This window comes from Caloenas nicobarica, chromosome 10 (assembly GCF_036013445.1).
Source record: "Caloenas nicobarica isolate bCalNic1 chromosome 10, bCalNic1.hap1, whole genome shotgun sequence".
Classification (NCBI taxonomy): Eukaryota; Metazoa; Chordata; class Aves; order Columbiformes; family Columbidae; genus Caloenas; species Caloenas nicobarica.
Genome location: NC_088254.1, coordinates 8,143,933 through 8,167,876, shown reverse-complemented (window position 1 = coordinate 8,167,876; position 23,944 = coordinate 8,143,933). Strand labels below are relative to the sequence as shown.

Sequence of the window (23,944 nt, the reverse complement as noted above, 5' to 3'; positions counted from 1 at the left end):
TCAAGTCTGTCTTTAGCTGACCTGCATTTCCCTCTTTCAAGCACTCAGTGATCTCCTAACTAGTCTCAATGAAAACACAACAAGCTTCTATGTTGGCAGAGCACAGTCTCTGGCAGACCCAGCCTACATCATCTGCAAATTATGTTTAACTTCCTTTTCAGAATCTTCCTACCTTCTCGCTGCTTCTTTATGGATTCTGCTCCCTAAAATCCCTCAAAGCATGTGAAAGGAAGTTGAAACTTCGCATAAGGAAATGAATGCTTTCATCCTCAACAGGACAGGATTTTTCTGATCAGTCTGAAAGACTGCAGAGTCCCAAGTGTAAGCTCTTCTGAAATCAGGCACAAGATTGGGAGTTCTGAACTCAGTGAGAACTGTAATCTTCAAAGCAAATTACTTACCAGATTAAAGTTCTCAGTTCTACAATGTAAACTTTTAGTATATATGTAATTACTCCGTGCCAAGCTTTTCCTGACCATTCTTTAATGAGGTTGCACTGTAATCCACATCTGTATGTATGTGCTCAAGGACAATGAAGCTAGTTTTCAAATTTGCTTCTGTATCTGCAACTGGATCTCTCAGAAACAGCAGTACCAACCTACTATTTCAAACACACAGGAAATCTGCCAGGAATCCTTAAGCTACCCTGAGGTAAGCCTCTTGCTTCAAATCAGTGTGCAGCAATTTAATTTTTTTAATGTTATTTCCCTCAGTAGCTCGCTTTGGCTAACCCGGCTTGACTAGGCCTTTTTATTTGTCATGTTTGACCCACGTTAGTCCTCCCAAGCCACAAACATAGGCTTCTCCAATTTCACTGGGTTTGTTTCAGGTATTCTTACTGTGCAGAAAAGCCAAAAAGAACAAGTGGTCCTCAAAATAAGGCAAAACTTTTCAAGTCTACATGAACAGGTCAGGTACCAATTGTAACTGATTGATGACTCTTTAACTCAGGCCTGTGCGTAAGAACTGTGCTGATACAGTCCATGCTCTCACAGTTATGGCACTATTTGGAACCAAGTACCTACTTGAAAGCAAAGTCAGACTTTAAACTGTCAGTCTAGCCAAGTTACAAAGATCAAACATGCACACTTTCTTTTAGTGGCAATACCATTTTCTGTTTACCTGCGGGCAAAGCGAAGCGGTATTAGCTCTATCATAGGAGTAGCAAGAAAACATTTGGTATTTAACAGCTCATTTAGGAACACCTCTCAGAGTTCTTCCTGTCACAGCAGTGAGTATTAGCTCCCCATGAATGAAGCTGGAGGGTACCAAAACTGATTTCTCGCATGGCTGGTGTCCCTTGGTAGTTGTATTTTATGAAGGGCTACCATGGCCAACTGTAGATTGCCAAGATAGGAGTGAAAGTATTTTAGCCAAGTGATTAGTACTGACCAGTGCAGTATGGCTCTTGTCTCATTTTCCCGACTTCCTCCGAAATAAAAGTCTGCAAAAGAGCCTAAGTCTGGGACAGCTTGGGAGGAGCTATGCATGGACAAGTCTCAACAGGAAAAATAACATAGGTCTTGTCAATAATATGCAACAGACCAGTTTTGATGCAGAATCTGCCCTGGCGCATTAGGAGGGTGCCAGAATTGCACTTCGAAGATTGATGTTCAAAATTCCCAAGAAGGAAGGTTATTTCAGAGGTATTACTGATAGTATCTCCATACAAATCAAAGAGCATGCAGCTCTCATTCCTCCTAGGAGGTCAACTGCTGTTCGTGTAGCATCACAGCTGCCTGTGTTCTCTGAATCTGCTTGCCCAACTACAGAACTGGACAGACCAGCTTAGAAACAGTTGAATGTTTCCTTTGTCAGGGAAGCTGTTTGAAAGGTCTTTCCTGTGTTTGCCCACTGGCAAACTGTATCAGGAATGCAAAATAAAAAACCCTGAATGAATTGCAGCACAGGTACTAAAACATGTAAATCATAATTTAAGCCCATTGACCGTAGTTGTACAACCTCATGAAGAAAAAAAAAGTTTCCAGTTACATATGCCATCACATTGGCACACACTAACAGATACTTTAAACATAAACAAACACTGAGAACATTCTTTTTTTACTATCACCAAAGAATGCTATGTCTGGTATGCATGTACTCGACTACTTGATCTTTGGACAAGACTTTAATTTTTCCTTCTATGATACACACACTTCTAACACCAAAGCAAGATACAACCAAATTGATATTTACTGCAGTGTGTTAAGAGCATATTAAATAAGATTTTAAATGTTTTATTGCATCACTTACCTCAAAGTAACTATTAAACTGTCTACCATGTTCCTTTAATGCAAGGTGTCTTGAAGTGAAAAATACCTCTTCACTGTGGTACAGCACAATGCCAATCACACACAAATCCTAAAGAAAGAAAAGAGAAAAACATTTAACACAGTTTATTCAGTGTTTTCCAGGATGTCTATGAAACTAGAATCAGACCTAAATTAGTCATCTCTTCCTCAGTTCTTGGGACTTTACAGAAATTTGAATTGGAAATCTAGTGTATGTTACATGAATAGACTGGACACACCCCATTTTTTGCAACAGGACTTCAACGCTGCCAAAGTGCGTTGCTGAGAGGCTGTGGGATGCAAAGTCTTGATTTGATTCCCAAGGATGCAAATCTGATATTAAACTTACTTGTCCTTTTACCTCAAATTCCTGGTATGTCACTTGTATGACAATAAAGCAAACAGTTTTATTTAAGATCTTGTGTTAATACAATTAAGAGAAATGAAATTGGGTTAACAATTTCTATTCTATGGTAATATCATTAATACACTCTCCGTTTTGTGAGCAATGCAAGGATGATTCTGTTGTGAGTGCTCATACAGTCTGCAGATAAACAAACCAACCAACCAAAAAAACCCAGAGAAAAGCAGTGTTGTTCCTTCTCTATTACAGATGGCAAACCCCGCCACAAAAAAGTTAAATGCCTTGTCCACAGGCATGGTGGAAATCTGGGGTTAAACAGCATTCTGAATGCAAATTTAACTGATCCTTATTTCTAAGTACTATCATTGCATCATGACTTCTGCAAATGCATAGAAGCCCTACCAGCCCTTGAGAGGGTAGGGTTTGGAAATACTCTCAAACCTTCAGGCATCAGAGCAGTTCTTATTTTGGTAAATTTGTAATCATGTACTGGACACCTAAAATGCTGCACTGGAATTTTCAGGCAGGAGAGAGATCCTTGCAGTAAAGAAATATAATATAAATTGAGGGTGGCAGGCAGAAGGAAGATACGAGGAAATAAAACACTATTAGGACTGAACCTAAATCCATACACTTCAGAACTTGGTCAGCCGCTGTCTGTATCTTGCCATTTACAAGTGGTTACATAGTGAAATGCAGAGGAGTGCATAGAAACAAAAGAAAATTGCTGTTCATAGACAAAGGGGGCTCCATTTCTGTTGGGCAGCCAGATAATTAAAACGTGCCTGGAAAGGGCCAAGATTGTAAGAACTTAAGAAATTTGCAGTTAAGTAAAGTACAGATCCTGCCACTAGAAAATGTGGGTTGTTTGCATGTAACTAGACAAAGTAAATATTGTCTCCCCAACCAAAATTCAAATAACAACAAATTTGTTTTAGGAAATCACAAAATACTTAACAACTTTAAAAGAAAATTCCTCTTTATTTTTTAAATGGCTCGATTGTTTAGTTTTTTAAATGGAAGGCATTAAAAGTTGAGTACTTGGAAAAGCATCATGACAGAAGTTCTGCATGTAACGAGTTTGAGTTCGTCATGAGGAAGAAAGCGTTAGGGCTTAGCTAAACTTCATACTTTCTGCAGTTCCACAGTTGTCAGTAGATCTAAGAGGCCTTCTCAAACTTATTCATCAATTTCATCACTTAATGTTGTACAATTGCTTTATAAAGATGGGCAGCACTTCTGCAAACAGATTTTTAGTCTAGATCTCCTGCAACACTTTACACCATTTGAGCTTTTAGCACACAGTTTCAGAAAAAGCTGCCTGCCTTGAAATGTCAGGCAAGTCCACATCCACAGCTCTAACACTAAGCATTTAGACAGATCCTCTGGGATGCTGTTTACTAACAGACAGTCTGAATTGCGAAGGAAAGAATTGTCTCACTTCCTGCAACCTCACTCTTAATTACCAAACATACTGAGGCAAGCATTTTCTATCACTTATTGAAAATGGAGAATATACATGTAACATGGATTGTAACCAACCTAGTTTCAAGCTTTTATAATTCTGGTTTTGCATTGGTTTTTTTTCCAGATGTACTCTGTTTCATTTTTTTTAAACTCCACAATAATCTTTTTATCTAACATCCTTGTATGGAGGGACACAATCTCAGCAGAACATTGTTACGGGATACAAACTCACAGAAAAAGAAATATGCACTCCCCTAATCCACTTTGAAAATGGCACCTCATTTGAAAAGCAGAAGAGATACTATTATAGATCTAGTTTTGTGAAGAAGTGGGGGAGGGACCTCCAGTGTTTTTGGAGATTGTTCTTAAAAAGTGTGCTTAAAGTCCATGCATATGTTTTCAATTTTTTCAGTTCATCTGTATCTTTGTTGTCAATGGCAGGTTGCATTACAAACTCAACTTTCAACAGTATTTCAATGCTTTTTTCAAAACAGTTCTTACTGCAACTCAGAGACGCATTTCTCTTGAAATATCATTAAGAGCACATAGTGTAAAAACTGCTAAATACCTAAGCAATTTAAGAGCTTGTTTTCAAAATTATTAAAGTGCTCAGGTGCTTACAGCCTATTGTAAGAAACATAATTTTGGCAGTGGTGGTTTTGATATGAAAAAGTGCAAACGTGACAATCATTTTCCCCCCAGAAGATCCAGGGCAAAACGAATACCTGAAATGGCTAGACAGTTAACACTAGGATTAAATAACATGAATTTTGCCATGGAAAACTTTCAAAAGCCTGATGAGGTGTACTATGTGCTAGTCACTGCAATAAGTCTTGCAAATGTAGAAGTCAAATTACCTTCCCACAAGGAGCTTAAAAGCACTATACACCTGTCTAGGAAAAGAATTTCTAGAATCTTCTAGCAGAAGAGATATTAATGTGTCAACTGGAACAACCCACACTCTTGTACTTCAGCAGAGTTAACAAGACTCTCTCAACTACATTAAAATATTTGATATTTCAACAATCTTCCCCATTTCACCTCCCAATGAGACAAAAACAAAGTCCGTGAAACTGGGAAGGGGAAAAAACAAAAACCACACACATCCCACACCCCTCCGCATCCCCTCGCCCAAAGAAAGAAAAAAAACCCCAAACCAAAAAACAACCCCAAACCACACACACCACAGAGGATGGAAGGGAATTCAAATCTTCCCTCCAGAACCACCACAGCACGACAATCAAAGGGAGGGGAGTTTCATTGCATATAATAAAACGTGCATCAGGCCACAGAAAATGAGACCAGATAAAAAGGACCTGATTAAAGTCTCCTCCCCTTTGACATTGCAGGTGATCCTAACACCTTCAAACTGCTGCTGCCAGTCTCAGCAGTTACACTGGCAAGTCATGAGCTAATCATAACTATCCTTTGTTTTGATACTTACTGACATTTACTGTTGACATTTACTGACATTTACTCTTGACACTCTCAACATTACGTGCAGAGTCTCCTTAAATCACCTCAGTCTAGCAGCCCTCATGCAGTCAAGACACTGCAGCTCTTTGTCAGCAGGGCTCGGATGAATAAGTGAAATTAGAAAACAAAAACACTAATTTGTGTTGGAGATTTCAAAAAGGAGCAGAGATTAATAATGGTAGTAACTCGGGAAAAAATAATCTAGTAGGCTCATGGGCAATCCCAGAAATTTGCTTCAGTATCTATCTTCCTGGTAAGATTATGTATCCTGTCACAGCTACTGATCATGGCAATTTGAAGTGGCTATGAAACTTGATCATCGTTCTGAAGTCACGTTTCCACTGACGTGCAAAGCTCTCTTTTCCTATTACTTAGGGAAAAAATAAAATTAAAATAAATTATAATTAGAAAAGCTGAAACAAAAAATATTATACCCTTTAAGATTGCCTTCGAATCTGCTGCTTTGTACATTGATATAGTATAGGTCTTAGTTGTTCACACCTACTAAACAATGCTCAATGCAAGTCCTTTGGATTGCATTCGAAATTCACTACATTCACAAGACTTTGATAAAGCACTTCACAGTGCACCAGGTTTATCTGACTACATAATTTGTGCATACCTTCAGCAGCTTGCACTGCAGCTGTTGACACTTAACACCTGAGTTTTAATCTCTTCAAATATTCATTAACTACATTAAAACATACACTTGTCTCCAAAAGCTGCATAACAGAGAAATCTAGCACTAGATCTGATTAAAAGTTCTGATGCTTACATGGAGCAAACATTTTCATTAAAACAAAAATTGCAGGTAACTCCACCTAACCCTGAAGGTGCCTCTCTGTTTTACTTTAAATGCTTTGAAAACTTTACAGTTCTCCTTCTGGGTGTGTCCAGAACTACTGCAGTCCAAGAAAGCTCAGTGCCTGTCTGCAATCTAAGCTTGATCAAGATCCAGAAGTTTTCATTTCTTCGCCTAAAATCTCACAAGAAAACCCCCACAGACCAGTAAGTATACTCCACAAACAACAACATACACAGAGACACAATCAAGCCTCTTACATTCATAGGTGCAGCTGCTAAGTGTCATTTAAACCCCGGGGAGTGACGTGCTGTGGTGCAGCTGCTGGGTGACTCCATCCCATGACGGGCACTTGTGACACAACAGTGTCTGCAGAGGCGCTGCCCGGCGCACCCACTCCAACAGGTGACGGCGCCTGCGCTGCGACCAGCTTGTCCTACATGGGAGCACCCAAGACCCTAAATAAAACAATAATTGTGAAGTTGAGGGCCATCCTGGAGCAGTCTGAAATTTTGGTCCCACCTCTATAGCCGTTTCTTAATTCAGTGAATGTTCCACTTCTCAAAGAACAATTTCAGCTCATTTCTTTGGAATTCGGTGGAAAAATGTGTAACATGATTATTTGGCATTCAATTCTGTAACATTTAATCGCCCTCCGAAAATCTAGGAAACAAACCCAGGTTGGTGAAATCCAACGGCGATCATACACAAAATTTCCCAAAATATCCATTAACAAGATGCTAATTTGGACTTGTAAAAATACTGTTATGCTGGAGGATGCCACAGTTCAAACAATTTTGCTTTGGTCTTTGTCGAAGCACATATAATTCAATTAAAGATCTAACAAGGGTTTTTGTAAAGAGGAGAAGCAAGGAAGTGCTTGTTTATAGGTTGCGAGCTGCAGTCATATTATATATGACTAGTAGGATTTGTTTCTTTAGTTTTTCCTCTAGATCTCAGCTTTCTTAATCTTGTTCACAATACTGGTTATATATTTCATTAATGTGCACTAGTAATACAAATATAATAAAAGTGAAAATATTGTAACAATGAACCTGATGTAAAATTTACTAAAGACCTCTTAAACTCAATAATAAGCTTAAATATGGATTTAACACCATAGTAATAGTTTTGATAAACACAAAGTATGCTGTTGTGGCATGTGCAGTGCTAAGTCAATTAGTAATTCTGATATTACTCTCCTGAAAATGTAGTTTATGTGGAAACCAGATTTATTAAAACAAACAAAAACTGACAAAACAAAATAAAAATCAGAAAACACAAAATCAAATTGAGTGCCAAAAAATGAATTAATTGTTCTTTTTTACTTCTTTGAAATAACAACACAGAAAGATGACTCTTTCTCAAGATCCAGGCTGCACAGAAATTGCAACTTTTAGTCTTTTGTCCCCTCTTTACCTTTTGAAAGCATTAGCTGATTCTCACAAACACTTACTGAATTTAAAGTTGTCAAGTGTGGTTTACAGTGGTTTACAATTATGTAAAAGGTAACATGAATTACAAAAATTAGATCACATATCTCTTCAAATCGACAGAGAGATTCTTGGGATGTAACTGTGTGGAATATATTGCAAATCTATCTTAAGTTCATTTCAAGATTTCAAATTGACAGGCTGTGCAGTTTTGACCAAATCTCTGGCATTATTTTAAAATTCTGCTTAGTAACTACAATTTTTAGAAGAATGATTACTTATGATGGCACTGTAGATGGACAACCTCATTTCTAACTGAACAACGTTTTGTCAAGACATTCACCACTCAAAGTGCATCTTTCAGTTCTTGAATCTATGTTGTCTTCTAGAGCGTCCAATTTAGAAAACATTATTAAGCTCCAAATTAGGGACCTATAGAGCTTCATCAGGTCACTGACCTTTCCCTGACTTAGACAGTCATTAGAAAATAACACAAAGTCAGGGTAATGTTTTCTACAATTTTCTATGAAGTAGTAAAGCCAGATACTTTCTTTTACTGAAGAGATCCCTCAACTCTTTCAAAGCCTTTGTAGGCAGAATTAAAGGAATCTAGAAAACACTTCCAATAAACAGGGCAGACCAGCTGGTTGCAGCATGTACTTAGCATTCTATTTTATACAAGTTAATCAGTATTACTTCTTAGGGGATGGACACAAAATATGCACTCATGTATCTGTAGGTATATAAGAAGAAGCCCAGCACACAATTAACAAAGCTAAGGTGGCCAAGCCACATGGTGTTTTTTTCTTTTTTTACCTTCCCTTCTCTCTCTAAAGAGGCTACTATAGGAATGTTGATACCAGCTTGTCACTGAGTTAGGGAATTCCAACTCTTGCCATAGCTGTTCTGTGTCACTGGTGCAGAACAGACTGGATAGACCCTGTACGAGAATGTAAGGACCTGAGCAATTCTGTTCCCATCTGAAAGTACTTAATGTCCAACTAGTATATTCTACTTGTGTCATGTAAACGTGGCTGGAAATTCCCTTGGCTCTCAGATCCACTAATAATTGTCGCATGCACAGCCATTAAGATCAGCCTGTTCCACACTTAATCAGCCCAGAGGACTGAAGGAAGTTCTAGCAGTTTCAGCATTTAAAAACTATGAAAGGTGCTATTTATCACAGCTCTACATATTAGAAACCATCATCTCTTCTAACAAGACACATTCCTTATTTTTTAATAGTTCTCCTTTTAAACAGCTCTTTTGCTACAACCAAAGTGTTCCAAACCAACGATGTAGAAGGGGCTGCACATGTAAGTGGAAGGGGAAGATTACATGTTGTAGACCCTTTTCATAAAACAATCTTTCTTAACCTTTCCATAATCCTGATCAACATTAATCTGATTACTGATATTGAAAGATATGGAGAAAGGAATAGTTAACAATCTAAAAAGTCAGGTGGAAATACCTGACATCTCTATAAGCACCGATTCAAAAAATAGGTGAATCCTTCATTGTCATAACAAAAAAGAGGAGCAGCCTCGCGTGAACTCTGCTATGATTAAACAACTACAGTCTTGCCTAAAAAATGAGCAGTAAGAGCATGAATTTATTTTCAACAAGTTACTGTTCTAGATACCCTTCTACCAGTGTAAGCAGCTATAGTGGCATTTCAGATTCAGTTCATATACTGCTTTGAGATCCCCTCCATGTTGTGGAGACTCAGGTAAAACTGGCTACTGTGACTGGTAGTTAGAACACTCTGGCTATCAATATTCAATTGGGAGAAGTAGTATGTATGGATTGTCAGTCTCCAAAGCCATTTATTTAGTAAGCCTTAACAATACTGACATTGCAAAGCATATAACTGCATTTCAGAGCAACTAGGAATACCAGAAATTTCTTAGAGCCTCTTTTAGCCATACTAATTTCTTTACCTGTAAATATGTCAAAACCTAGCTTTTTTTACACTCTTTTCATGACTTGCTTAATGAAGGCTGTTTCCAGAACACAACGTGTCTCTCTGAAATCAAAGAAAAGCTTCTAACTTTTAGTCTATCTTTGAGTTTCTTCAAAACATAGACTTGCAACAGCATTTAGCTGGAGTTTATATCAAGAGCTGGATGATGGTTCTGAGGACCTAACATCTTTTACATGAAAACCAAGGACCCACCAGCCTCACTCGAAGAGTTATAACACATCCTATTTGAAAAGGTCATGGAAAACAAATATTGCAGCAAAGCTAATTAAAGGCACATGTACAAGGAAAGTAACACACGACATATTTCAGGAATATAATCAGCTATTTCTTAGTAACGCAGCTGGGACACACCCCTCTCATCAAGGAAAAATCACATATATTACACAATTATTGTGAAGTTAGAAGATACCTTCCTTTGCAAAGAGGAAACATTGTTTTTCAGCCATCTGTTTAATGAGAATGCCTGTCTGGAAGAAGACAAGGTTTTTTCCTCTTTTTTTTTAAACCACTTACCCTGAGAATTAACTTTCACACTGTTCAATAAACATTGTAAATACATGCTCAAGCATCATATCCTCCACTTAAATAAATAAATAAATATGTATATATATACAGAAGGTTGTGCTTCAGCGAATAAAATTTTTGGACTGAGTATTAGGCAACATTCAACAGCATACATGGGGGAAGATCAAGTGATGCTGGTGACAAGGTACCCTTTGAAATAAATATTTTATTTACTGGTAAATAGATGTATCATTAGCCTATTACAGCTAACTCACTGCATGGCTCCAACACAAACAGAAAACCTGATGTGAAACTGCCCTTTCTCTAAATTAGGAATGATTCACACTAACAGGATGGTGTAAACAGGCAGTAAGGCTCTGTGAACACACAGAAACACTTCTAACAATATAAAAAAAATCCTGAACTTTATAGTTGTGATTTTCTAAGGAAGAAATTAAATAGTAGATGAATGCTTAAATCTACTACTGTCCTCACAAAAACTAAAAAAAAAAAGGAAAAAAAAAAAAAAATGGTGTCCCTGTCAAGGTACTACCTGAACAGGTTTAATCTCCAAATATGAGCTTTCACAAAGTTCCTTCTGTTCTGCTTGCAAGATTTCTGAGGTGCGTGGGGTACCAGTGTTAGGACACAACAGAGAGGAGAGTATATGATAGGGACTTGAAATCTTTGCTTATTCAGAAACAAATTTTTTTTTGGAGTATCAGTGGAAGAAACATCTCCCTGCATAAGTAATACCTCCAAATAATAATACTTTCTGGGAATACTCGTACATTGTTCCAGAGCAAACAAGTGATAAAGCCGTATTTGTACAGGGACACTCCGAAAGTCAAATCAAACCACTTTTCAAACTTGTTAGCCAACCTCTAATGGAAGCCTTCTTAGTCCTTGGAAATCACTATAGGTCATCCAAGCTACCAGGGGGAACATAGTCTTGTCAAGATTGACTAAATATTTCACTTCTGGGTAGCTATTCATATCCACTATTGTCAAGAGATGCTTAATTTTCTAAAGTAAAGCCCCATGCAGCGGAACAGATACTAACTGGAACATTTATCTATAAATATAACACAGGCATCCATTGAAATTACCATTGAGATCCTCAGGGCTCAATTCCAAACTTCGGCTACAGTGACTCCAAGGGCTTCTGTAGCATTATTCTCTATGTGCAGAACTATAAATGGCATAAAAATCATTCCCAGGGAACTTCAGAGATATCTCTGCCTGTTACGTAGTTCTCTGGTTTGGATTAAGCATTCTAAAAGAAAGACTGACATTCCCTCAAGACTTGAATGAGACTTTGACACAGAAGAATAATTTAAAAAAACCAACACACTATTTGTTAGTACAGGTAAAAGCAAGGCATTTCAGTGTCGGTTTATAAGCCCATCTACGTACAAACAAAACACACTTATAAATTGATATGCCAGCCACAGACAAATGTGTATCTCTCTCTCCCGTGCACTCCAGCAGCAAAGGAAGATGGTCTTGGTGCTCCGATGACGATACCACTGTGATTCAATGCAGTGCTGCATGGCAGACCACTGGCTCCCTGTACTCTTTAATGGAGATTAACGTGGGCACGCTTCCCAAAATAACTCATCAAATCCCTTTCTATACAAGTTTCCAAGGACAAGTGTTTCAACATGTATTTCAATACTGCCATAGCCAGAGGGAAAAACAACAGCAATTATCTACTGACATAGATTTTGTACTAACCAGTGTCCAAAAAAAAGTGACAAGGGCTTCCACAGTAAACATTAAACATGATGGAAGTCGTCTTCCCTTCAGTCCTCTCCTGCAGTCAGCAAACCCACCTGCTTTATTTTGGCAAAAAGAGATTTCTTTTTTCCTTCATGCAATTCCCACTGGAGTTGAGCTCCACTTAACCCAAAGTGACGAGCACTGCTCAGGTAACAGTATTTCTGCAACCCAGTTGTCATGACAGAACTGGGCAATGACTTTAATCCACTGTACTGCACTGGGGCATGGGGGGAGCAGAGGTGTATCATCTTCTTAAAAGCTCAAAGATTCAAACAAGACAGTGTCCTCTAACACTAAAGACCTTCCATAGGTGCAGTATATGAGAGCAACATAGGGTTTCAACTGGCTAGTGGCCAGATTCAAGGATGTAGAAGCTTCTCAGGAACCCACATGGGCATATGTTTTAGGGACCACTGGAAAATATGTAACGTGTGTCCAAAACAAATAATGCTGTGATACTATGGCATTCATATAAATCTTAAATGTGCCTTTGCAGAATAAAATATAACAAATCAACTGCTCAGGTCTGTTCTGAAGGAAATTTCCTATACCTAATAGCAAGACTTGGGTGCTTTATTTTTAAGAGGCAGTACAGATAACTCCTACATCACGGAGAGAAACACAGCTCACCATGTAGTTTACACATCCTGCATTGTGGATTTCAGAGTCTAGGCTCCTGGAACATCTTGGAATGAACTACTTTTAAAAGATTGTTTAAATTACTTTGTTATTAAACAGTACATGATGAGATTCTAACTTATTTCTCATTAAAATCCTCTCTGATGTGAGGCTCTCCATATATGAGTACTGAAATGCAACAAAGGAACATGAAGATTTATTGTTTTCTTTTATGTTCCTACATAATGATGAATAACAGGTCTAATGAGAGGTCTTACATGAGCACAAGTATTTCTTTCATAATTTTGAAATAGAATACCAGGGAATTTAAACCCAACATAAAACAATAAACTATCAATGGACCTCTGATGCACAACTAGAAGAATGACAATAAGTTGTCTTGTAAATATTTTTGCAAATAGTTAATTCTGCATGCAAATAAATACAGGTATAACTCAAAATACAGGTATAACTCTATTTAGCTTTCACCCACAATAAAATTTAGATGAAGGCTCTCACACAACAACATAGACATTGAATATTCTTATCCTCTGGGACTGATATATACAGACTCCTACAAAAAGTTCACTGTTACAAAACTGGATAGGCAACCAAGATAGTAGCATCAAATGTCAATTATGCTGTTAAGCTTTTACCATTTAAAGGAGTACATTTGCAGAGGTGCATCTCTTCTTTATGGGAAGATGTTAATGGCAATAAGAAGGAAAACACTAAGTTACCCGGCTTTAATTAGTAAGGATGACAAACAGCAGTATCATTGTGTCTTTTTAAGAAAGAAAAATGAAGATTCAGTATGATTAGTGACAGCAGAAGAAATGTAAAATTCATATATTCAGAAATCCAGAAATAATTTATTTTCTCAATTCTACCCCTTGAGACTGAATATAATTTTCCTGAAGTCCTTATTTGGTTCAGCTTTGGTTCAGACTTCCAGAAATATCCTAACGCTTATATCAATTATACCTCCATGTGGTGAACCCTTCAGCCTCCCACATTTTAAAACTGAACTGCGAGGTCCTTTAAGGGCGGGGAGTGGGAGCTGTTTATTCTTACCCTGCTGGTTTCAGAGGGATTTCAGACATCCCACAAATCTTGTCTTGCTGCTATGCTTCATGTGCTCTGGTGGTCTAGATGACAGTTAGTACATCAGTCCATTTAGTGTAAACTGCATAAACTGTTACACGCCTACAGGAGATATCAGTCCTTACACAAAACCACAAAGATAATATGTACGTTCAAGGAATCTCAGGCTATCAATCACTGAACAGCAAAGCTGAAACATTTCACTCGCTGCAGATTAAAATCTCCCTATTAGGAAATATATAGTTTGGCAGATGCCATCCAGTGGCCTGTGAAGAATGAGTTCATGGTTGACAGATAAAAGATACCAACCTCACAGAATCACCAACAACTATGGTCACCCTTGCTAATAGCATCATGCAAAAAATGAAACTAATGAGTCAGGAAAACTGTATTCCTTTTGACTCCCAGTCACTCTTTCCAGGTCAGATCCTAGTCTTGAGTTTTTCTCAGCCTGTAAGTAAATCTGCTACTGCTTTCAAGAGAGGTTTGCCTAACAGTAGGTCTAAGACTTGACTGCATAATCTGACTTTGAAAGAACCAAAATTACTTTGCTGCTTGCAGAGTCATTCACTGGAGCTGATGCATATGAGTACCCACTCTGGTATCCACAGAAACCAGAAGGGTTAAAGAGAAAAAACAATAAGAAATACCATACTTGTCTACAACTCCTGCATGGGCTTGCAAAGAAAGGCAGGTTAATGGAAATCCCCTTTTTAACAAAACAGTGGAAACCAGCAGTACAGTCAGTCACAGCACAGTAAAAAGGTGACTGTATCCTGCCTCCCCATTTAACCATACACTACTGCATTCAGGATAAGCTAGCCCATTTGCAATCCCATCTTGCAACACAGCAGCTTGGGAAAAATTATTACACTTAGTTTTGAGGGACTCTGCACCTCACAGCTCAACGGCATCCCTGGATGAGGAAGACACCAAGCATGGGAAAGCCTGACTACCACAATACAGGTCTACCCACTGACAGCATACACGGCCTTCTGGCTGTATCTAAAAATCAATGACTTCAGCTTGAAGTACTGTTTTCTGCCTACACATAACAAATGCTTTAATGCATAAGCATCTTTACTCACTATCTCTGTTGATCAGATGTAGCTTAGACACAGTACTTAGTAGTTTCAGAGTTGGCAGCCATGCATATCACAATAAAATCCACTCTCACCTTTCACTCTTCTTTTCTGACTACAATAAACACCGAATCTAATTTGGTTTATCAAATTAATCTACAATGCAGAAACCTCTGCCATCATCACACCACGCTTAGGGAACTTCTGTAACCATTCTTGCTCAAGCAAACCTATTTAAGTGGCTGGGACTTTGCCTAGGTAAAGTGAGAGCGAACCACTCTGAATAAGGCCCTTACTGCATCAGATGAAAAGAAATTAAAGGTCATCTCTTGGCAGTAGAGCTTGAACTTATTTGTGCTTGAGGGCAGGTCATTATAGTGCACTGACCTTCACCTGACATCACTTGATACTTCAGGCAAAACATTAATATGTCTACAAACTGAAAAATGTGAATGAGAGACTTCTTGAATTTGCAAGACAACAAGAACAGCCAATTACAAAGTGCTGGCAAAGAAAACTGAGTAGCTCCTCCAACACTGTGGACTTCAGCTGCTGCTTTAAATAGTCCCTACGCCACAGGCAGAGCATGCAAGATCAGCGGTGTTCTTTAAAAAGCACGTGACCAAGTTTTCTATATTGGTGTGGTTGGTTGGTTTGTGGAGGTTTTGGGGTTTGTTTTCGTGGGGTTTGTTTGTTTGTTTGTTTCCAATCAGAGGCTACTGCTATTGTGCACATTGCTTAAAGTCAGGAAAGCAGGGTTTTACACAGTGACTTGCAACCTTCTACTTGAGTACTCGCTGTTCGAGATAGGTGAAGACTTGCTGAAAGGAATGCAACTCACATGTAATCACTCTGTGGGCACTGCTTGACACTGTTTCCTGGTTAACATAAAGTCTGTATAGTCTTGGTAAAGAAGAATTTTGAAAAGCCTAGAGTTTTGAAAAGCCCTTCTAACATAACTTTAGGAAAACCACAAAACAAAAAGCAGAAACAAAAAAACTCCCTACCTTTCCGAACCCTCAATCGCCAGCAAGATATATGTGGAAACAGTTTGTCTCTCTCTTCCATTTCAAAGCAGTAGAAACAATCACAATTTAATCACAAGCAGCATGGTTCAAAAGAAGTCAAATCAGTTTCTCTCCAATTCTAACAATATCAAAGAAGGAAAGACATTTTAGTTCTTTCATGCTCTCAGAATTCAAAACTGCACAGGGATTTTTTTAATTGTTTAAAATAATTATTATTATTTAAATTTTAAACATGCTCACAAACTATGACTCTACATTCAGTCCTGGTGTGACGAATTTGGCCAGCAACAAATACAGGCAGAAGGGACAGCTTTATGACAACTGATTAATTACAGCAGCATTGGCAGTGCCTAAGTAATGAATCTGAACCTGATCCTGAAAAATTGTAAACAAGATTACTCCAGACTCCTTAATGTCAATGTGAGCAAACCCCTGAACTGTGAGGGGAAAAGAAAAAAAGAAAAAAAAAGGAGAGACAGTCTTTTTGATGTGCAATATGAATTAACAACTACAAGCAATGTCTGAAGAAGTGAAGGAATATAGGAAATTACATTTTTAATGGCTGCTTATCACGACACAAAAATCAAAACTGACATCCTGCCTTAACCCCCCGTGTTTCAACACATAAACTGTATTTCCTGGGCCATCAAAGCTGCACAATACTAACAGTTAATGGTTAACACACTCTATTCTTCTAAATCCTTATTCTTATGCTGCTCTAGTTAAGTGCTTAAATTCCACATAGAGGCCCTAAAGATCTGCAAGGAGGTTTGCCCACTGTTCCACATTCACTTCCCCACTGAATGCAGCTCCATGGAACTACAGGAAGAAGGAGACAGAGCTTTCATTGCTGCCAGATCAAGTAATTGCATCCATTCCATATAATTTATCATCCTTTTGGGCAGCTCGTGTCATGGGATGTCATTTTATCGTAATTAGCAGGGTGGGATTGGACAGGCTCTTGCTTCTCTTTGCCAATCTGATAAGCAAAATCATTTCTTCTTTCTACTTTCGTAGAAACTACATGTTTTAGATAAAAATAACCAAACTAAAATACAACTATAATATACAACCAACTAAGAGCAGCCTGATGTTACAAAGCCAGGACTACAGCAATCACCTTTACCATGGAAAAAAATCCAGGACATCTGAAAACTTTCCAAGTCAACGTTTACTCTCAGATTATTGTCAACAGTTTCGCTGAATTTGCCATTTAGAAATAGGTTTGTCCTTCCATGCACTTCTCTCCAGCTAATCCAAATGGAGTATCAGGGGAATCCGCTTGATTCAGGGTTACAGATTTTAGTCATAGTATATTCAAGTATCTAAGTGACGTTTTTCTCCTGGGGGAACGATATTCTATCCTCACACATTTCCAAGTGCTGATCCAGCAAGGCCAGGCACAACAAATGTTTTTCACCAAGAAGCAGCTTTCATGAAGAAGGGCTTTTAAAAAAGGGCTTCTTTATCCGTGCTCTTCCCGAAACAAGAGCAAACACATTTCACCTTGGGTATCATGACTCACATAAAAAATCAACAAGCAGGAAACCACACTACTTCTACACAACATTACAGACAGTATTCTTAGGCTCACAACAAACATTTAACTTTGGGCATTCGTCTCCTCCTGTGCTTTTATCTCCCTAGGCCGTGCAGTCACAAAGGACAGACCTTGCCCCACACCTCTTGGGCCAGCAAGGTCCAAGGTGTCACATCAGCCCCACTTCTACATTGACAGAGACAAATTTGGAAAGATCCTGCTCACTACCAGGTTTCTCTGCTAAACTTCATTCCTATACAAGAAGAGGTCAATACAACCCTCAGACAAAGACAGTTCAGAAGTTGAAACTTCCATTGTCACAACAGTTATCCCCTGAATTTGACAATACTGTAACACTGTAAGAAGTTCCTGTTCAGGAAAAGAGCACAATAGGGTAAGCAAAGTGAAATCAACAAAAATGCAGTAAGAAAAGGTAACTTTTTGAAGAACTGCATTTCTCTCTCTGCTTAATCACATATAGCTATGTATAACTTGTGACTTCATAGCAGTCTTAAAGCAAGGGGAACACAGGATCACAGTTATGAACAAGCAGATCTTCTGCAAAGGGTTGAATTTTATCTACCAAATCCTGTAGTTTAAACATAATTTTTTTGGTACCCAGAAGGTCTTTGGAAGGCCCCAGCTCCAGGAATCAACTATATGACAAGCACTCCCATTAAAAGAGCAAGTTACTAGCTCTTCCACTGTCAAACATAAGACTGCAAAGTCTAAGTGCCCAAAAACCACGAAGTCAGATATATTAATTTTAGCATTTCCGGATTTGTAAGCCGATCTGATGATTCTGGAGCAGATCTACCTCCTGATTCCTAAACACTCCATGAGGTAGTACTGCGCACTAATGAGCAAGCATTCGACCACAAATGCAGCTTCTGTGATTTTGCTAAATATCACTACCTGATCAGTAAAATTTATTTCCAGGTCTCTGATGCTTAGCAGTTTCTTTCCACAAATCAGATGAAGACACTAAATATATCTGTGCTGATAAAACCTCCTTCCCTGATGTTTTCATGAACACATCATAACTTGTCAATTTGATTCTATGTTTGTCAAAATTTAGAATTCTTATGTTGTAGGGCATTCCCTGTTCCTGGTGAAATAGAATTTAATTTTGACTTCTGTTTCACAGAGAGTTGTGCTGAAGTGATGATATGGGAAAACATTTGAGGAAAGGAAGGCTCCACACTTTATGCAGGGCTAAACTCCAAGATTGCAGTCATATCGACGCTTGAAAAATATTCACGTTTAACACCAACAGATTAATGCAAACGAGGAATATGAGCCAATGCCCAAGAACAGTTGCATTCATGTCTTCTGTCAACTCATTCTACCAGCAGAGAATGAGCTTCTACCACAGTTCAGACACAGCGCTCATCCCATTGGAGAAATAAAGAGCACTGCCTGCTTGCAAAACCAGGAGATACACAGAAGCGGTTCCTTACACGTGAATGCAAGCATATCAACAGACGGCCTTTAAAGAAATACTGAAATGATGGTTTAAAATGCCACTAAGATTTCATGGCTGAAACCAGTGGCCATTCTTTCCAATGACAAGAGCACATCACATGGGAATGCCTTGATTTGAAAGCCACTGGAGTTACTGATAAGCCTTTCCTTGACTTTATCAGCCTTCAGATCAGAGCTTCAAAGGAAAGAGATAGTGGCTCTTGTACTCACTGAGAAAAGAACCTACAGAACCAATGGAAAAAAAAAGACATTTTCTTAAATAAATGTTTCCATATAAGGAGTATGGAATCTTCCAGTGAAGGGAAATTCCAAAACCAGGACCAAAATAAATACTGAACTGGGATGCCAAATAGCAGCAGCACAGGACTGATGTGAAATAGACAACAAGCAAGTCCTTAAGATGTGATCCGACGAAACACTGTAATAAACCTATGAGGCACATGTTACATCATTTGTTTTCGTTCATCTACACTAGATATTTTTATTCCAGTGCCTTTTTTTTTTTTTTTTAAGCATAAAGCACTTTGCATGCAAATTATCTTCAGGAAATTTAACAGTTGGCCAATGCCCTGTAATTATCATATCTTATTCAGAGATCAAGGAAATGGAGCAAGACGCCTATAAGACTGCATCAGCAGCACACAGCAGATCAATGGTAGTGTTGAAAACGGAAGCCGACATTCCAGCAACTCACGCATATATCACCTAACCAACAGATAAGGCTATTTTCTCTCACAAGGATCATATTAAGAACATATCAATGCTGGAATATTTCTAGTGCAAGAACAGTTCCTGCCAAGAAGACCCACATTTAACGCTTGGTACTACCATTTAAACAATATGTAATGGATGTCTGCAGATGGTGTTGACAAGCACTGATTGCTTAACAGCAACCAAAATGATGAACACTGACCCATCTCTGGGAATGCCATAACCCTGCAGGCAGAAGATACACAAATTTGATGTGTGACATGACACTCACAAGTCCCCAAGAGGAAAATGGGTGGGACAGAACATTCCACGAGGAGATAACAGAGTTGTTTTAAATTACAGAATTTGTATCTGTTATTGTCAACTAACACAAAGGAGGAAACAAAAAAAAAACCACGAAAAAAATCAGGCAACACTGAAGCACACCATTTCAGCTCTGCTCCCTTTATACAGAGTAAGACATGAGGCCAAATTCAGTGCCCATCAGATCACTCTGTTAATCAGTCTTTTTTATTTATATCTCATGAACATCTCCTAATTAATCTTCTAAATGAAGTACTAGACCATGCATTCTCCCTAAAAATCTAATATATGTAAACAGAATTTTCTACTGTAATATACTATCCGGAATGCAAGAGAAGTTATTTAAATGTAAAACACGCAATAATCCACTCCTACTTAACCTACTGTAGATTAACAATGCAATCATGTCCACTGATCATGTATTTAAACCACATACATTCGTAACTGAATTAGCTTTATAATTAAATGACTCATCACCCAAACTGCATTTATATCAGGTTAAGCTGCTTTCTGAAAACAAAAGAACTCATAACTGAACTGTGTATGTCCCTACTTAAGGGCAAGATGCTCTCCAGCTAGCACTATGACCATTGGAAACGTTTCACAATGAAAAGCTACAAAACGCTTTGCCTATCTGCAGTGGCAGAAGTGATACTATCAAGGTCCAAAGAAGTTGGTCTGATGTAGCAGGTTTCCTGCTCTTACTTTTTTCCTGCTTGCAAAAAAATAACAACCTTCTAAAACTGAAGCCTGTTATGATAACACAACACTACAGGGGACACAGTTAAAATTGCTTATGCATGGTTGACTTTGGAGTTTCCTGGTTTTTTAAGTGCTTTTTTTAAGTGCTTAACCATCAAACCTTAATTTTCTCTAACAAAACAACTCGAAGTCCATAGAAGTCCCTACACTGACTGCATTTAACTGTAGATGATAAACCGGAGTTTTAAAGTAAAAAAACCCCACAAAACAAACTATCAAACTATCTAACTGTCTGACCAGCACTCCTTCACCTCCATTTTCAGTACCGCCACCACTGTGAATAGTCTGAATCTCACACGTCTGATGTCACATCACAGAGAACTGCAACTACTATGTGGAAAATCAGCTTTTCTGCTGCCATTATCTGCACAGAGTCACACGCTCAGGCCAATCTAAGTCTTCAAGATGATTATGTTTATTTTTTGTGTTGTTTTCAGGCTTCACGGAATTCAGATTTGCCTATCACAGTTATCCAGTTTGTTCTACAGCAAAAGCAAAGGTTTTATACTGTGATCATAAAACTCATCACTGCCTATCAGCAACCTAATTAATTTTTGGCAATTAAATCTGCTGGAGCTCTGAATGAGCCTGTTGTATAGTGTGAAAAGACAGAAATCTTGCACCATGCAACACCTCTAAGTGCTTCTGAAGAGTTAAGAGTCTGGAATCACAAGTTGGTCATTCAGCTCCAGTGGAGCTGTTTCAGATTAGAGTCATCATCAGCAAAACCTGGGATTAGCCCTGCTCCTAAATAAAACCTGACAAGCTATGTTCAGGGCACAAATATGACAAATAATCCATGTTTCCTACCTACACTTGCTCTGAAGGCCTCTATGTGATAACCCAAACCAGCTGACTTCTTATTTCTAACTTTGCTAAAAATACTCATTTTACAGTACTTTGCTCCTCAAAAGGCAGTCTCTCGTCCTGGTCTGCTTAACTCCGCTGTGCCACTAGATTCCCCAGGAGAACAGTGACAGAAAAGAAAGCATCAAGAATTACAGCTGTCTAATGAATTTTAGCAGTATCAAGTTTCATTTAAAACCCTTCATGATATTGAATGGGTGGAAATCACATCCAGTAGATTACCACTAATTTTACACCAGAAAGAAGCCTAAGTTGGCAAGCTACAGCTTGATAGACCAATTTGGTAAGAGTGCACAGGCAGTTCCACAAACAGCACTAAACTCAGATTAATTTAGGTTATTTTGAGTTCCTACTCTTGCCACAGAAGACAGGATAAACATGCACAGCAGACTGGCAGAATATTAAGAGCCCATTAGGCAGCTGTTTCATCCATGGCATAACACCCTTGTATTGAGCTACTAACAACTAGTTATTTAGATCATAGTTTCTGATTAAAAAAATAAACTGCACTTATTCATCAAAAGATAATCATACAGTGAGTTACAAATATTTCTGTTACTTTTGTTGGCTATTCACATAATAGATGCACCAACTTAAATCTGTCGTCTCTGCTAACAGGCATCATCATGCCAATATGTAACTCACGTTGTACTGAAATCCTGAATGTAACTCCTAGTTTTGCTGATCCCTTGATTAAAAATATATATATAAACAAATGAAAAAGTACAGAAAAAGGTGATGACATTATCAAGAGATATGGAAGAACTCCCCTATAAGAAGTGACTAAAAAGCTAAGAATTCTTTACCTTGAAATAAGGGACAGGTGAGGCAGACTGATAACAAAAGAATACAGTCCTGAAAAAACACAAAGACAGCAAGTAGAGAACAAGTATAATTCATTTTACAAGGACTGAATGATATCAGGCAGCAGATTTAAAAGAAGCAAAAGGAAGTAGATTTTCCACCCACTATATCAACCTGTGGAACTCACTGCTGCCGGCTTTTTGAAACTATTCATGCTTCTAGCACCTCCCCCCCCGGTATGGACGCATTAATGGCAAGTGTGTAAGGGGCTACTAAACAGACAAGTGTGGACACACTGACAGTTGAAAAACTGTAACGCTACAGCTGAAGGAGAAAAAAAGCATTCTGAGATTCCCCTCTGCTACAGCGAATACCCCTGTAGCCTGACAACCGATCAGTTCAGTGTTGCTAGAAGTTAGGCGCAGGAGAGAGCGTAACAAAGCCAGGAGAGCGTGAAGAGAAACACCAAACGTCAAACACAGTTCACGCTTCGCACGCTGTGCCTAGACAGACCAAAAGACCTGGCCCAGAACGAGAACAATTGCGACACGCATTCTTCGCGAGGAAAGTTATTCACTTTTACTCTCACGCAAACTGCTGGATCCATCTCAGCCTACGTGCAGTTGCTGCTGCCGGTGGGACACCGAGGCGAAGTGAAGCAGCTCCCTACCCACCCCTCTGGATGCAGCCCCTGGAAATCGAGCGTGCACGGCAAGCAGCTTGGAAATGGCTACTTACTCAGCCGAAACCAGGCAAAAACAGGAGGCGCAGGAATCTCGCGGAGCGGACCGGAGCGCTCCCTCCCAGCCAGGGCACACTGAAAGCTCCTCGGGCCGCGGCTTCGAACGCAAACGCAGAGCTGAGCTGAGCTGCCCTCACCGCGGCCCCGCGGCCCCGGCCGCCCCGGGCACTGCCCGCACGCCCCAGCCGCACCGGCACCGCCGCCCGCTCCCCGCTCCCCCCGGCAAGGCGCCGAGCCCGCCCGCCCGCCGCCCACCTGGCGCTCCCTCCGCCCGCCCGCCCGTCCGCCCGTCCCTCCCCAGGGCGCTGCAGCGCGGGGACGGCGGGCCCGGCCTCACCTCAGCGCTCCGCTCCGCGCCGCCGTCCCTCGCGGCGCACGTCCCGTCCGGTCCCCCCACGACGAGGCGCTCTCCGTGCGGCGGGGGGCGAGAGGGCTGACACCCGCGCGGCCTGCGGCGCATGGGAGGCGGCGCCCCCTCCGCCGGGAATGCCGGAGCGCGGCTGCCGGGCGCCCCGCGGGACCCGAGGCAGGTTCCCGGCGCTGCGGGGCTGAGGGCGCCTCTCCCCGCGCTCCCGCCCGCCTCGCGCGCAACGGCAACGGCGCCGCTGGGCCCGCGCCTGCTGCCCCCTGGCGGCCGCGAGCGCCGCGCAGCCGGCCGGGGCGCGCCCGGGCCCGCCCGCTCTCTCGGCGGCCGCGCCACGCACCTGCGCCCGGCCCACGCGGCACCGCCCGCTCCCGCAGCGGGAGCCAGCGGCCGGAGCCAGCGGGCCGGGCCGCACAGCGCTCCGGTGACAC

The 23,944-nt window shown here is 40.0% G+C and overlaps 1 protein-coding gene across 5 annotated transcripts in view; it reads right to left on the bottom strand.

Moving 5' to 3' along the window:
- THSD4 (thrombospondin type 1 domain containing 4) overlaps positions 1-23,683 on the bottom strand; it is a 285,606-nt gene extending 261,923 nt beyond the window's left edge. The window contains exons 1-4 of one of the 5 annotated variants that reach the window (XM_065641502.1): positions 23,487-23,683; positions 23,146-23,246; positions 22,410-22,458; positions 2,254-2,361 (exon numbers count right to left, since the gene is read on the bottom strand). In XM_065641502.1, coding sequence (XP_065497574.1) covers positions 2,254-2,282 — 29 coding nt within the window. In that variant the 5' untranslated portion in view covers positions 2,283-2,361; positions 22,410-22,458; positions 23,146-23,246; positions 23,487-23,683. Of the gene's footprint in view, positions 1-2,253; positions 2,362-6,660; positions 6,794-22,409; positions 22,459-23,145; positions 23,247-23,486 lie in introns of those variants that run through there. The other 4 variants (XM_065641500.1, XM_065641501.1, XM_065641499.1 and 1 more) reach the window with 4 other exon arrangements.
- Between the last annotated feature and the right edge of the window lie 261 nt (positions 23,684-23,944).